We start from the raw sequence: 17,437 nt of genomic DNA, 5'->3' as shown, positions 1-17,437 counted from the left end.
CAGCAATTGAGTTCCGGCTATCGAACCTAATAGAAATAACTTATTCAACAATATGTAAATTGGCTACCATGAACTGTAGTCTTCATTGAAGATAAAAACATTATTCCAATGTTGAAGATCTCTGGAACATTTATGTTCAGAGGCAGATCACCATGATTGGTGTATGGAAAAACACTGTCATTGGTCTAAGAAGTGTATTTGGAAAAGGTTTTACAGCTAGTAACTATCATTTTTGTGGTTCGAATGACTTGAAATCTAGCATAAGAAGCGAGAAGTATTTATGAAGACTTTTCAATTGAGAATGAGTTATTGGTCTGATATAGAGGTGAAATTTTTTTCCTCCCTGGCTCTATGGACACCACTCAAGATGCAGTAACACATATATTATTTATTCATTTTACAGGACCGCTTTGCTGATCGTAATGGTGTTCCAAAAATCGATGACCATCAAGACTGGCTGTTGCTTAGCGGATGGGAAAATGGAACGCATACAACACTCCGTTTTCGTCGTAAACTAGATACCTGTGATGATCAAGACATCCCCATCTCGGTAAGTGGGCAGTTGGTTTTATTGCCATAGACAATGTAATTAATTCAGAGAACATTGACAGCAGTTAATGTTCTCTGAATTATATATATTCATTTATATATGTTCTGAATTATATTATATATATAAATATTTTTATATATATATATGTATATATTATTATTACCCAAGACCCCATGGAGTCAAAGGCTCATGTGGGATAACAAGCTTTCTGTGGGTTTATTAGAATACTTTTGTTAAATCCCTTACCTATCCCATGAATTAAATGGACGTGCCATTGCAAGGGTTATATATTTGACTTATATTATTACTACACGACACCTCCAGGGAGTCCTAAGACTCATCGACGGAGGGCACCTATTCAACATCTCTCCGTCTTCGTCATCATCTACACAAACACCATCTACTGCCTATCACCACTAGTATTTTCACAGACAATCACAAGCATCCATGTCTATGGTGGGATTCGAACCCACAGCCTTTTGGCTGGAGAGCGGATACGCTAACCACTCGGCCAACCAGCAGCCTGGTTGGCCGAGTTTAGCTCACCGAGGTTAGCTCACCATAAGTTTTAAATAACATCAGTACTATATTGGTATATCCCTTACAGTGGATATGTGACCACTTACTGTTCCTAAGTTGTATGAAAGCAAATTTTTGCCTGCTCCCTGGATGTTTTTAACAACGAAATATGCAAATATGTGCCCTCCAGCAATTATTAAAATGTGTAACGATAATTTATGAACCATGCTTTGGACGTTTAAACAACAGGATGTCTCACATAACTTATCTTGTTAAAACATAAAGGGCAATGCGCTTTCGTTACGTTTACGCTAATTGCTAAGGAATGCATTGTACCAGAATATCATGTAGATTTGTGCATAATATTACAGAAGGTACTATGATTGGATAGGTTTACAATATCGGATTACAATTTCTCACTGATTGTTAAGAATTGTAAATAGACGTTAGAGAACGAAAGGAATTTATTACTAGAAGAAAATTTAATAATTTTTTCATGATCTTTCACTATAGAAATATAGAAAATGATCCATAGAATGTATATACTGTATAAATAAATGCGAGAATAATTATATATCGCTATCAAAACGCTCAAAGTTTGTTTACAATTTCCAGTTAGTTATTTTACTAATAGCTAAAGAAGGAGGTAAGTTTGGTATGGATATTTCATTATTAAAACTCCAATCTAGAATCGTAATTTCCTGGTTTCATTACAAACTAGTGATTAAATTGGAACAGATGGGGTTAGATATTAGATTAGTGCGCAGGATTGGAGATTGACTGTCTGATATTTATCAGCAGGTTGTGTATGGAGGAGTGATATCCAAGAAGAGTAAAATCACTAGTGATGTGATCCAAGGGTCTGTTTTGGGGTCATAGTTGTTTGATTTATGGAGATGGCGTAAATGGTGGTATACAGTTGTTTGCAAATGATGCAAAGTTAGGGAGCATTATGAGAAGTAGAGCAGATGTTGTAGCTTTGCAAGAGGACCTAAATAGATTGTGTGAATGGGCGAATGTTAGTTTAACGCTGCAAAGTGTAAGGTTTTAAAATTTGGGAAACAAAGATGGGATGCAGAGTATAGGATTGGTGGGGAGGAGATGAAAGATTTGTGGGTTATTTAAAAAGTTAATAAATTACTAAGACATGACTGACCCTTTGCAATGCCATGTTGATCCTCATACAGTATCATGTTTTTATCTGCCTATTCTTGAATTCTCTTATCAATTTTTCAAGTACTTTTACCACCACACCTGAGATACTGATTAGTCTATAATTTGCTACTGCAATCTTGGACGTCCCTTATGCAAAGGAATTATTTTGTTCTCTTTCCACTCCCTTGGAACTAAATTAATTAATTTAAACTTTGACTAGGCTCTCAAATTAAAGAGCCTAGTCAAAGGCATTGCCAGTTTCCTTGCACATTCTCGCAAAATCCTAGCTGATAGCTGCTGTAGTGCAATTGGAAAAACAGCAGAACATTGTGCCCTTCAATTACTTCAATTAGAAAAGACTTGAATTCGATTCTTGTTGTGATGAGGGGATCCTTATATGAGCTTTTTCGATTTTTCAATCTATTATATGATATCATATGAGATTTTTCGATTTTTCATACTACTATCATATGAGATTGGCTAACTCACCTTAGGTGAGTTAGCCGATCTCATATGATAGTAGCAGGTTTTTCATCCTGCATACAGACATATCAACCTTCAGGACACCCGCAGTTTACAGACAAAAAATACTGTTGTTGGTGAGGATGGCGTTGATGATAGTAGTGCCATAGTTGGAGAATTGGGTGGTGGTGGAGGATGAGATGTATTTGGGAGAGTAGTGTGCCCTCCCATGATGAGTCCTTGGACTCTCTGGAGTTGCCACATAATAATATTAATAGTAATATATCCCATATAATCCCAAATATATATAATATAAGTTGATAAGGGGGCAATTACCAGATTAATGTGGATATGATTTTTCATTAGAATATCTGGAGACAGGAGAACAAGAGGCCATCTCTGGAAGCTGTTATAAGTGGGTATGAGCAAGGGATGAGGAGTAGATTTTTTTACATGGAGAGTGGCTGTTGATTGAAATGCATTGCCTGAGAGTGTGGTGAGTGCAGGGCAGCGAATGCATTTAAGTCACGGTATGATGAGCTGTGAATGTGAGAGTGGGACTTCCCACGATGAGGCTCTTGACTTCATGGAGGTCTGTTGATAATAATTAAATTTAGTCATCTTTGATATTTTTCGACTTTCAGTGATATAAAAACCATAGCTTTACACATCTTTTTCGATATTTGTTGTTATGAAGATATATTTGTCAAGGAAGAAGAGCAGAACGTATTTTATTTAACAGTTCATTGACTTTGATATAAAAAAAATATAGACATATGGTATATAGGCATCCATTTATACTTTTTGCCCCAGATCCCGCAAATGCTAGGGGAGGGCTTGTCTACTGAAACTAACTATTAAGCAGGTTGGATACGTTGATACTTTACATTCATCATATTAAATATTTGTTGTAATTCCTGTTTTTGTATATTGCAGCATAGTTGCTTTTAATATAGTCATTCAAACCAATAAAAAAAAATTAAAATAGCTTTTATAAATATTGAATTTTTTATATAGAGTGTGATTTCATATCCTTGTCATAACTGTATTTACATCACAAAACTAATGAAAAGGTACCAATTCTACATGGCTGGGAAATCCGTATACCTTTGTAGTTGCAGAAATCAGCTGATGATATGCAAAGTAAAAAGATGCAACTTGAATCATGTGGTTGTAAATAACCAGAATCACATGCAAGTATTTCCTGAGTTGTATTCATTTAGTCTAATAGGTTTGTAATGAATAGGTAGCAGTTGCTATTTGTTTTAGTGTTTCTAAGTAATACATCAGTTTTTGTTCAGTAAATGCAAACAGGCGAGTTCACATTTACTAAATCAGGTCACATGTATTTTTACAGTGGGCACTAACAGAAATGCACACAGAGCATGTCAGTGTTATCAACAGGCTTTCCCTAGTTGTTGAATTCAATGTTCCCAAGGTTCAGTCATCTTCATTGCTACCTTTGTGAGTGTGGTGCAGAAACTGCACCACAAAATAAAGGGGAGGGACAAAGAATCTTATGATTACCAGAAACTGAAGAAAATATAATGCATCTAGTGGTATAGAATCCACACATTAGCACATTGATGATTGAAGCAAAAGAGGGTTTCTATGAACTATTCTGCACAAAAATTGGCTTTACCCATACCACTTCCAGCACTTTTCAAGCGGTGGCATAGGAATGCATTGGCATTGGTGCCAGTAGCAGAATATTTTACCAGTTATTGAAAATTGTCACACCATGAAAGGCTCTTACGTATGAATTGCTAAGGGCACTAAAATTATAACTATGAGGCTGATTTCAAGTTACCAGATAATCATCATCCACTGATATTTTGCCAGTAGTTTCTACAATGATGTATGAGAGGCCAACAGTTTCTCTCTTGTGTTCTCTTCACAGACAAAACAGTATACACTGTAGAAGATATTTTCATTTATCACAGCAGTCACATATAGACCAGTCAAAATCTACATGCAGATATTCATTCAAGACATCAGCACTAATTCTCAGTTGCTATGTGGGCAGGTATCTTTGACAACAGATTAATAGGACTGTATGTTTTGCCAAATAAGCTCACAAAAGCTTTGCATCATGATTTGTTCTAAAAGATTGTGTTGTTGTAGTTGTTGGAATGGAGAAGAAATATGTAGATCATGACAGAGCTCCACCACACTTCAGTTGCAACAATTGAAGAGTATTTTGTTTTGAACAAAGGTTTCTTGAAGGATGGATTGGTTGAGGTGGCTCAGTTACATGTCATATGGTCACCTGACATGAAACCCAACAGCCTGCAATGTAAATAGAATGCAAAATGTCAAGAAATATGCTAAATCTTTGCCTTGGAAATGTGAAGTTTCTGGATCTATCTTTATTGGGATAATTTTTGTTCATTCTGAGGTCTGGAATCCTGTAAATTTGAAAAATTCTCAGGCTTTGAACAGCTTCTGTGTCAGTACAGAAGTTGTACAGACTGCAGAAGAAATTAAATGAACAATTTTTGTTAGGTCATTGGTTATAGCAAAAACTTCTACATCATGTCTAGTTTTGTTAGTGATGGTGGAAAATGGGAGCCAGTCAGAATTTTAGACATTAAGGTCACCCAGGAGAAAAAATTCAATATATGGATAGCTAGATTGCAGAAGGTCAAGCTCATGGATAGGAAAGTGAAGAGGTCATAGTGGGTTTTCAGAATTTGGAAGGCAATAAATACACAGAGGAATGTTACTGAATGGGATAAGGAAACTTTGTGACAGAGGTCAAGAGTAGGGGATTCTAAATTGGGAATTCTTACATAGGCACAGATGTCACCCTTGTGACAAAAGAAATCATGAAGTGTATAATTTGAACATTGAAGGTGGACTGTGGTTGATGTAGCTGTGCAATTTGGATTTTTGTATAGAGAAGGTGATCTAGATGGCTGTAAATCATGGTGTATGTCATTTATGTTGTTGTTTATGCTATAGAGATCTTGATAAAGTGGATTTGAAAGAGAGTTTTTTTTTTTTGTAGGGATTTTGGCTTATTTGTGTGTGATTTGTCTTTTTCATTGAAATTGGTTTTTGAGGAAAGTTTTTTAAATTGCTACTAACATTCTTTACTGTATGTTTCATTATTGATTATGAATTTGAAAGAATAGAGTAAGGATATGCAGTTAAAGGTGATACTCTTGGACATGACACAATACAGAGAGCAGCCAGTCTCCTCACTGTAATTTGGCCTTAACAGCACCTTCCACATTACAACCTATTCAGTCTCCCTCCCCAAGTACAATAGGAGAGCAAGAGACATGTATTATTTTATCTGTTTTATGAAGTCTGTAACCATGGGTTAAAAAAAAAAAAAAAAAATGTGATGTATATAAATGAGTCCTGCAACAAGATTTCTGTCACTGAAACAAATAGCATTTTAAAAATATTTAAAATACTTGTCTTACTGTATATGTCAGTGTTTTAAAGATCTTAACTGTTGTGATGGGTGAGTGTTTATGTATGTATTTTCCAGTGAGTGAGTGCCGGCCTTCTATAAACAGAAAAAATGAACCATTTTAAAAGTTGAGTGATTTAAGTGTCTAAGAAAGGCAAACAGTTTGATCCTTTTTCAAAAAGAAAGTTTATTTTAGGATGCTAGCTCCTTATTTCTTTGACAACCATACTTTTACTCAGCTTCATGAATTTCTTTCTTTCTGTTGCACAATAAGGATCATAATTTTCCTCTTCCATTTTATTTTATTTATTCCTCTCTCCCCATCTTTCCCATGATGATGATGATGATTATCATCATCGTTGGCAGATTGTGGGAGGTCGCAGTCAATAAGACATATCTTTCATATCATTATTATTATTATTCTTATGTAGCACCTCCAGGGAGTCCAAAGACTCATTGAGAGAAGGTACCTACTCTACAACTTTCCACCAACTACAACTAACCACAACTACACCAACGCCATCTACCACCTACCACCACCAGTATTTCCACAGACAATCACAAACATCCATGCCCATGGCTGGAGAGCAGATATGCTAACCACTTGGCCAACCGGGCCGGCTATTGAACCTTAAATTCACTCACACTCCTAGCATAATTGTTACCTATTTCAGCAATACATTCCACTCACCCACCCACCACTTTCCGTGTAAAAAATCCACTCCTCATTCTCCTTCTTCACTCTTTTAAACAACTTCTACAGATTTTCTCTTGTTCCTCCTCCCCCTTCACCCACTACTCTATCCATGCTGTATTAATTCTTTGAAATCCATTCACCAACTTAAACATTTATATCATATTACCTATTTTCTGCTTATCTGCTAGATTCTTTGATTTCCATTTCCTTAGCCTGTCCTCATAACCAACATTACAAGATCATGATATTGCCTTAGTAACTCATCTCTAGCACCCTTTCCGACTTTCACATCATAATGGAAACTAGATGACAAAATTTGCAGATGGTGGTCCATGTATTTGGAACTATAAAAATCAGCACAATTGATAGGACAAAAAACTAAAATAATAATCAGTACTAGGAAGAATTAGTTAACTGACACAAGTGTGAAAATTGGGAGCCAAAATGTGGAACAATTTAAATATTTAGGAGTAATGATCACTAGCCAACCAAATGAGATGGTGGAAGTGCAGAATCGATATAAAGAGGTGTTCTGTTTTCTCTCTCATGTGTATTCGGTTCAAAAGATATTATTTGGAGGACTAAATTAAAAATATATAAATTGATAATTCATCCGAGTATTGCCTATGGATGTGAAACCTGGATATTTGCAGCAAGTGTGGAGAATTTGATTTCAGCTTTTGAAAGGAAAATCCTTAGAAAAATATTTGGACCAGTGAATAATTGTCTCTAGAGAGTCAGATACAACCATGGGTTATATCAACTTTATAAAGAACCCACAGCATCCATATATTCTTTACGAAGATAATCAATAGTAAAATTATTGGTAAAAGACCAAAAGGAAAACCTAGAACAAGATGGATAGACACCATTAGTCAAGATAGCAACATCATACTACAGTGTCCAAACTTGAAGAAGTAAAGTTCTGGACAGGCAGGACTGGAGGCAACAAAGCCAGTAGGCTAAGGCTCTGTTTGGGCTGTAGTGCATAATAAGAAGAGAAATCTATGTGGGGTCTGACTACGTACATTAGTACAACTACTCCTTATCTCTTCTTGTCAGTATGTTCCTTATCATCTATGTGTACTGCTGTTTTGAATATGCCCTCTGAACCTCAGTCAACCATTGCCTAGATTTTGTCTTATTCGCTATCTGATGGATGAGATGAAATCTAGGGATGAGATAAAGTTCTACCAATATAGTACACAGCTTGATAATCCAAAATGCAGCACTTTGTGCTTGTTAACATTAAAACGGTAACACCATTAATTTGTTCCAGCTGTAAATCCTCCTGAAGGAACTCAACATTAGCATCACTCATTGTAACTCTTACTAGCTTTTCATCATCAACAGACAACTGAATATCTTTTGTCAATCCATATGAAATATTAACAAATAAGTAAAATTAGTTGGAGCCCAAGAAGATAACTGTGCAGCATACCACTGGTTACTTTTCTTTGCTGAGATACCTATACACAACCTGCTGATATTAATGAGTCAGCCAACCTTTTTTTGCAACCTGTATATCAAAATGCCTTATCTTGCAGCTATCCATCTTTGTGTGTGAAGTCTCAGAATATCACTATATATGGCTCTCCCTCCAATACATTCATCACTATATTATAAATATGCCGACCATCATAAAGAATCCTATTGTGTATCAATCAAATCCTGTATTCTATTTCTAACCAGTCTCTCCAGAACCCAACCACAACTGCAAATATATAGATTATTCTATAATTAGGAACATCTGTCCTAGCACCATTTTTGCACAGCAGTACTTTGCCTTCTTTCCACTCTTTATCCTACTTGAGAATCCTCCCTAATGCAAGACCTCAATAAACAATCAGAGGTAGATAGATCAAGGGCTTACTTACTACTTCTTTTGTACATTCCTTGAAAATTCTGTCCATGATATTGTGTAAGTGGTAAATATGTACGTTGCAAAGAGCAACGTACTGATATTCTCTTTCCTTGCATAAACTTACAGAATGGGCATACAGAGAGGGATACATAGTGGCTAATTCACATGCAGGGAGATTATGGAAGGAAGGGAGTATTGCAGCTCGTATACTAATGCCCGAAGTATTTGGAATAAGTGTGAAGAATTTTTGTCATTAGTTAATACAACTTGACCAAAAATTATAGGAATTAGTGAGACTTGGTTAATTAAGAATGCTATAGTTATAAGGGTAGAATGTAAGGGATACAGTATTCAGGCAGGACAGAGAGGACAGCATGGGGAAGGGGTTTTGCTAATGATAGACAAAGATGACAGGTATGCAGAGAGCAGTTCATTTGAGGCTGTTTGGTGTGAGATGGAGATCAATAGGATGAAATATGTAATTGGTTGCTGCTATAATCCAGGAGGATGAAGATATATGCATTGGCAAATTATCATGATGAGTGAAGGTCAAGTAATTCTTCTTCATCTCATCTGTCTGGTGATGGGTTGAGTCCCCTTTGTACAATCCGTTTCCAAATGGTTCTACTTCTAGTCCTCAAACACAGTAATGAATTTGCCTCTTTCTTTTAAGGATCTTAGCCATCTTTTCTTCAGTCTTCCAGGTGGATGCTATTTTCCTGTTCTTCCATTTAACATGATGTTTGGAAGTCTGTGAGGAGGCATTCTCTGGACATGGCTGAACCATCGGAGATGTTGCTGAAGACTAAAATCTGTGAGGTTGTCCTGGTAGCTGAGATCCTGCTTTACTTGTTCTGTGGTTTTATGTTCAGTCCTCTGTGTTTTGTTTATTTTTCTTAAGCACTTCCCCTTGAGTGCACTTACTTTTTGTAGTTGCTTCTTAGTGAGTCGCCATGACTCACTTCCATATGTTGCTGTAGGGACGATCATGACTTTGAATAGTTTGATTTTAAGATGTTTTGTGAGTTTGTCATTGTTTCATATTTTGTTTAATTTATTATTGTTCAACCATCCATTGTTAATTCTGTGTTTTACTGTTGAAGTGCTGTCTAAATTGTGTGTAATAGTGCTTTCTAACCAAGGATTTTACTTGTTCTAGGGGTTTGGTTCTCCAGGGTTATTGAGATGTTTTTAACTTCTCTTTTCATTATTTTGGACTTACTGCTGTTGATCCTCATTCCAAAGTTTTTACATGCTTCATTTAAAAGACTGACTGTTTTTTCTAATTGTAGCTGGGATACTGCCAGGATTACTATATCATCTGTGTATTTGATGTGGTTGATGTTTCTTCCATTTATATTTATCCCTGGTTCATTGGCGATTTCTTTGCATATATCATCTAGGTATATGTTGAATAAGTGCGGTGAAAGTGGGCAGCCCTGCATGACTCCTTTTTCCATCTTAAATTCTTCTACATCATGAAAATTATGGAAACAACTACCATGTTAGAGTAAAACTTTAGTTTAATATAAATCAAACTAAACTCTCGATGTTTTGGCCTTTGTTTCCATCATTTTCATGATGTATTCTGATCAGCATGTAAGCATGAAGGAAAGGACTTAAATTCTTCTGTTTTTATATTATTAAATTTGATGTCTTTGTAAAAGTTTGAAATGAAGGTCAACAATTCAGAGTCTATTGATTTAGAGTTTAGGATGTTGATCAGTTTCTCTCTCTCTCTCTCTCTCTATGGAATGAAAGGCTTGTTTAAAGTCAATGAAGCTGCATTACAGTGGTAGATTGTGTCCAGCACATTTCTGCTATAGTATTAAGTGTGAAGATTTGATCAGTTGTAGATCTTGTGGGTCTGAAACCATCTTGTTCCTCCTCAACGATTTCTTCCATTAATTATGCATGTGGTTTTGTATAATTCAAATGGGTATCTTGTAGCTATGATTTAAAAGGGTGATAGGGCAATAGTTTTCACATTTTTGTTTGTCACCTTTTTTTATAGATGGGTATTATGATCCCAGTTTTCCAATTCTTAGGTATTTCTCCTGAGAATAAAATTTGGTTAAAAAGTTTCAGTAAATATTTTGTGGTTCCCTGGCCTCTGTGTTTCCAGAGTTCAATAGGAATTTGGTCAATTGCAGGAGTTTTGGATGTTTTCATTTGGTTTATAGTTTAAGTATCTCATCTTTTAGGACAGCAGGTGCTCTTTCTTTTTCTTCACTATTTGGTGAATCCCACGTTTGGTTTTCTTTGGAATAGTGTTTGGTAGTATTCTTTGCATATTTTTTGTATATCTTGAATTGCAGTTTCTATATTATTAGAATCTTTCATTTTTAAGGATGTTATTATATTTTTTGGTTAAATCTTTTATTATTTTGTAAATAGTTTTAGTGTCATGTCTTTTATTTGCTTCCTCACCTTGTTTTACTTTTTCTTCTAACCATGATTCCTTTGCACATTCTATTGATTTTATTTTTTAGCCTTTTATATTGTTGTTTACTTTCTTCAAAATTATTCTGATTTACTATGTTTTTAGCCTCTCTTTTTTCTTCTAGGAGTTTTAAGATTTCAGGGATGATCCAATTGTTATTTGGTTTGATGGCTGTGCCTAGAATCTTCATAGCTGTGTTTTTGACTATTGTTCTTCCCTGGTTCCATGCAGTTTCTACACTAGCAAACGGTATGTTTTGCAGTTCTGTTTCTATGGTATTCTCATATAATTTATTTATATGTTCTTCATTTATTTTGCTTATGTCTATTAGGTTACAGTTGCTCTTTGGAATGTTATTTTTGAATTTTAATTTAATCTTTGCTGAGCGGGTATAATTTTCAGATTTGAAATCAGGCTTTTTTAGGGCTTTGACATTCTGGATCGATGCTTTCCATTTATTTCTTATTAAAATGTAATCAATACAATTTTTGGTGCGGGTGATGTCCAAGTATATCTATAGGAAGGCCTATGATAGAGTTGGGTGTTGGAAATGAATAGATTATTTTGTTTGCAGAATTCAAGTTATTTTTCTCCTCTGTTATTTCTTTCATCTATTCCAAATTTGTCCATGACACCCTTCATATCTGGTGAGTATTTCCCTATTTTGGAATTGAAATATCCCATGACTATTAAGATATTTTTTTTTTTATTATTAGTTTTGTTTATGAGGTCTTGTAGTTTGTGATAGAAGACATCTATTTCTTCATCATCATGTGAATGGTCTAATGCATAGATCTGGATTATTTTTATGTATATCCACTCTTCCTTAGCTTTCATTCTAATCAAGATCATTCTTGGTCCATGTGACTCAATGGCTGTGATGGATTTTATAATGGTATTTTTTAATAGCGAGCCAAGACCTGGGAGATTGTAAGATGTGCTGAATATTCTGTTAAGAAGGAGTATATGTGGAATTTCAAGGCCGGTGATTATGATAAGCTGAGAAGTTGACTTTCCACAGTGCTATGGCATGAGGATTTCAAGGCGAGAGATGATGTTGTGTGGAAGATTGTCAACGAGTGTATCATGAGCATGTTCATAAGAGAATGACAATTCTTTTTTTTTTTTTTTTAAAAAAATTGGGTATATACTTTATTTTCAATAGTTTTAAAATCAAAGCCCTAGAATATGAACAGAACGGATATATATATATGAAGGGTTTGAACATCCTTTTAACTTTATTTATCAGTTGCTCATGCTATACCAATTTTTTTGTTTGTATGACTATTTTAATGTTCATATCTGGACCCTTTTTATTTTGTATTATGATGATACTAATAAGTAAGCTTTTGCAATACATAATAAATGCATTAAGTACAATAAAATCTTTTTCTTGTAGAATAACACTGCACGGATTATTTATGCCTATCATCATGATGATCCATCCTCCATATACAACTTGCCATACCACACAGCAAATCGTGGTTCAAAGAGTGTAATGTTACTCCAGGCACGAGTTCAGAAAGAGATGTTACTAGATAATGTTAGATACTGGGACATCCTTTCACCAAACGTATGTAATAGCAGTACTGAGCAATATTATTTACCCTAATTCAAATAACTTCAAAAATATTTGATTTGTCTTGTGATTTTGGTAATTTTATTTTTACTTAAATAACAAAAAAAAATTTTTTTTTTAAGTATTATGAAAATGTGAATTTTAGATCTTTGAATTGGGTAATATGTTATTTATGTAATGAATACTTATGAGTAGTTCATGCCATTGTCATTCTAGATGATTTATGTGTGCTAGTGGAAGGCTGATGATAAGAATAAAATTATTATTATTATTATTATTATTATTATTATTAAACAAGACCTCATGAAGTCAAAGACTCATCTAGGAGGTCCTTTTATCTCACACACATCTCATCATACCGGGTCTTAAACACATTCAAACTCCTTGCAGACACCACACTCTCAGGCAAGGCATTCCAATCATTCACAACTCTGCACGAAAAAAACCTGCCTCTCACTCCCCTACTCACACCCTCTTTATACACTTTCCAGGTATGACCTCTGGTTCTCCCCTGATCTCCCACTATTCTCTGTAGAACTTCTCCACCATTGATCCTATAACAACCCCTTACCAACTTGTAGGTCTCTATCATATCTCCCCTCTTCCTTCTCTCCACTAGACTCTGCAAATTACATCTTTTCAATCTTTCCTCATACCCGACATTCCAGAGGTCAGAAACTACCTTAGTCAGTCGCCTTTGGACCCTTTCCAACATCTCTTCATCCTTCTGAAAACCAGGTGACCAAATCTGGGCACAATAGTCCATGTGTGGCCTAATCAAAGCCTTATACAATGGAACAAGAATCTCCCTACTTCTACACGTCAGTGTCCTCCTCATCATTCCCAGAAGTCTTTGTGTTGTCTTCACAATTTTGGCGATGTGTCCCCTAAATTTTAGATCCTTATCCACTATCACTCCCAGATCTCTTATTTCCTCTACTTCCAACAATATATTCTCACCAAGCATAAATTCTGCATCCCATCTTTGTTTTCCAAATTTTAAAACCTTACATTTTGCAACATTGAACTCACATCCCCATTTGCTTGCCCAATCACTCAATTTATTCAAGTCTTCTTGCAAGGCCACAACATCTTCACTACTAGTTAGATGCTTAGACTTAAATACTAGTTCATATAAATTATTTTAATGTAGAGCAAATCAGTTGATATATAATTTAATTTTTTCTTATTAAATATTTCACTGAAATGAAATATTGTTTGAGACATTTTTATATTTTTACATTAAAGTGCTTGTGACTAAACTTTTGAATACTGATCTTATACTAGATCAGTATTGCAGATGACACTGATACTATCTATTGGTGTAAAGTGATTAAAGCTCCACTACTCAACAAGAAACATCATGTGATCAAGGTAGGTGGCTGATTTATAAAAAATACTGCTGTAAAATTTTGATTTCTTTTGAGGTGCAATCCAAGCCTTCTTAAAATTTCTACTTTACACTGATATTTTTTTAAATATTTTTTGTAGATTGACCCCTTGATACAGCCAGGCAATGAAGGTTATGTTCATCACATTGTATTGTATAGATGCCTTGGAAGTTCAGGCAGAGAACTAGAGCCATATGTCCATCATGATGGACATGAATGCTACACTCCTCATACGCCATCAATCTTTAGCAAATGTGAGAGTGTGTATTCTGCTTGGGGCGTGGGAGGAAAGGTAAATTTAACATTGGTTTATTATTTTAATAATTCACACAATGCTGCAGTCAAATCTCTTTTTTGAAGGAAAGTATAATGAGGGAGATTATAAATCGATAAGTTACTTAGAATACTCTTGTTGGATACTTTTATTCTGATTAAATAGAACACTGACATGTTTCACTGTCAGTTGTTATTATTATTAAACTATTTTTATTGTCATTTTCTGACCTCCATGGAGTCAGAAGACTTATTGTGTATGGTCCCACTGTCACACACACATAATGAATTAAACACACCATCTCCATACACGCAGCACTATTGGGTAATGTAATTCAATCACCCACTACTCTCCATGCCAAAAACCTACTCTCACACCCTCCTCTTGTTCTCAATCCCTTAATTATGTTTCAAACATATCTCCTTCTCCTCATCCACCTTCTATCTACTAGACTCTGCAAATTGCATTTCCTCAATCTTTTTGCATACTCAATATTTCAGAGACTAGAAACCACCTTAGTCAATCGTTATCTATTATGATCATGAATAATTGGAAAACAAGTGTAAAATAGCAGAAAACAGGTTTTTAAATGTAGTTTGTATAAAACATTAACAGTTTGTGTTCATAGCATAACCATATAAAGACTGTTCCTTTCCAGAAATATCTTAGGGTCTGTGAAATCTGTTGTCTCCCTGTGGTAAGACTTACAATAGGTCAGACTGGGTGAAGTTAAGTCAGTCATCACTGATCTTGTCTTTGGAGAACATAATAATATGGATTGGCTTGTGGCTTATCTCTTTAAAAAAAAAAAAAAAGTATCCTGTTTCATCTTTTGAAGGAGATGCAGGAATTCAAGTAATGGTGTGTTTGCATAGCAATCTGAAACAGGAACCAGAGTCCTGTCATTCTACATAACATTTGGAAGTCATTCATTATAGCAGTACATAAATCTTTTCCATGCCAGTAGTCATCTACAGCCTACAAACTATGTAGCTTAGCTCATTCGTTGTTTCATACCAGGAGTGTGAAACAATGAACTGCACATGACAGATCTTCTTCTTCCTTTTTCCTTCTTTTACCTTGCGGTGTCAAGGGTTTCATTTAACCACAAGTGTACTCAAGGATAAGGTGGTCCTATGTCTGTAGAAGCATTGAATTCTCAAGGCCAGTTTGCCTGCTTGTGGGATGAAAAATCCCAGTTGATCTGGGATTTTTCATCAGTTAGCCAGTCTTGGGATCGCCCCAAGACCTGACCTAACCTAACTTGGCTATGTCTGAGAAAGATTCTAAGCTCCTTACGTCAGCTACGGGAATCAAACCCAGTACACTCTTTTCCCAGGCATATGGTTGTGAGGTGCATAGCCACTCGGCTAACCACGCAGATGCACATGACAGATGTTAGATATATCGTATGTATGAATTTGCTCTCAACTCTTAAATGTTTTAGGTTTAAAAATAGTAAAAACAGTTATTTTTAAACATAGCTGTTTCCTGTGAGTATTCTAAGATTTCTTCCTTGTTTCTAATTATTCATCCTAGTGATGTTGCCAAATAACTAACAGTGAAACAGTTATATGGTAGGCATCACCAGGATAAATAAATAGAAAACAAGTCTCTCAGAAGAACCACTGAAGATGTTGATTGTTTATCTGAATGAAGGGATCCTAATGAGAGTATTTCTGGTATCTTACTGCATTATGGTCTGGTTCATTATAGTGTAAGTTAGTTATAGTATAAAGTTCAGTGTAATGTATTTCATTTAAAATCATTGTTATTATGGCACCTTGGCCAGAACTTTTCAGTAATGTTTTTATGGTGAGCAAGCTGTTGTAATGGTGTTTACTGAGTGATAGTCGACTTTATAATAGTGAAGTTACTGTTTTTGCTGATAATTTGAAAATGTTATTGAATATAATGATATTTGTTTTCTTGAAGACATTAGTGATGCCCATTCACGCAGGATTATCCCTTGGAGACAAAAGCAATCTTTATTTTAAAATGGAAATTCATTATGACAATTCAGCTTATAACAAAGGTTAGTAGATGTGCATTTATTTTTGCATTTTTTAAAATTTAAACCTCTGAATTTGAAATTTGAAGTCTTTATAACAGTGCTTCATGGTATAAATAACAACAGAAAAAAATAATTAGCTTATTGATGTTACTAATATTTTACTGGTTTTGATATTTTATACTGTCTGGTGTGCCACTTTTTGAAGGCCTGATGCCACATAAAAAAGCCATCTGAAGGATCTCAGTTTATCTAAACTCTGCCCAATCACTTATATTACTAGTAATATATTTCATTAGTATGCCCACAGAAATATCTTAGGATTTTTCTGTGGCCATACAGGGCAAGAGATTTATATCTCGAGTTAGAAAGAAGTTGGAAAGAAAGTTAGTGAAAGATAAATAGGATATGAGAGAAATGAATGAATAGAAAGAACAGTCAAGAAATACAGAAGAGGTTATGCGAGAAATGCAAATGGGAAAACAGTGAGCAGTTGCATGAAGAACATACATTGCAGTCCAGGAGAGTAATAAGTATAGTAAGTATAGAGAAATATCGATAAGAGAAAGCACTAGTATAGCACGACAAAAGAAATCTAAGGGAATTTTTCTGTAGTTTTAATAGGTATGGAAAATATTATTGCACTTATCGTTCAGTTATTGAGAAATTGGTTTGCTGGCTAGTTAACTAAAGATATAGTTAGCATAACATATGATTACAAAGTGCTTATAGGAATCAGTTGACATTCTAGCCACTGAAGGACGGAAAAACTGGGGATCTAGCATTCCTTCTTAAATTGGCAGGACCATACTATTGTGATTATTGTAATCATACCATTAATCATACTCTCTACCAGTGATGTAGCTAGGGGGGGGGGCAGTCTGCCCTGGCGGCACTTTGAACCTTTTTGAACTTTTGCAGTTAATTCTAAAATACAGTCTCGAGAACTCAGTTCCAAATATTGTAATACTACTGCGACTTTTCCTCACAATTGCTGTTAGTGTTGCTAGTTGTGAGAGGAGTTTTTCTAAATAAAATTTGATTAAGAATTACCTACGTTACTATGAA

The 17,437-nt window shown here is 35.1% G+C and overlaps 1 protein-coding gene across 1 annotated transcript in view; it reads left to right on the top strand.

The window, feature by feature from the left end:
- The window catches only part of LOC150099292 (DBH-like monooxygenase protein 1), an 86,238-nt gene that overhangs the window by 14,630 nt on the left and 54,171 nt on the right, over positions 1-17,437 (top strand). The window contains exons 2-6 of the mRNA XM_090404304.1: positions 404-550; positions 12,514-12,687; positions 13,981-14,067; positions 14,185-14,376; positions 16,294-16,393. Of these exons, the coding sequence (XP_090260430.1) occupies positions 404-550; positions 12,514-12,687; positions 13,981-14,067; positions 14,185-14,376; positions 16,294-16,393 (700 nt within the window). The remainder of the gene's footprint in view (positions 1-403; positions 551-12,513; positions 12,688-13,980; positions 14,068-14,184; positions 14,377-16,293; positions 16,394-17,437) is intronic.

Source organism: Typopeltis vanoorti, chromosome 14 (genome assembly GCF_054136105.1).
Source record: "Typopeltis vanoorti isolate ZY-2024b chromosome 14, IOZ_Tvanoo_1.0, whole genome shotgun sequence".
In the NCBI taxonomy this organism is placed as follows: Eukaryota; Metazoa; Arthropoda; class Arachnida; order Uropygi; family Thelyphonidae; genus Typopeltis; species Typopeltis vanoorti.
This window is presented reverse-complemented; position numbering and strand designations above follow the sequence as displayed.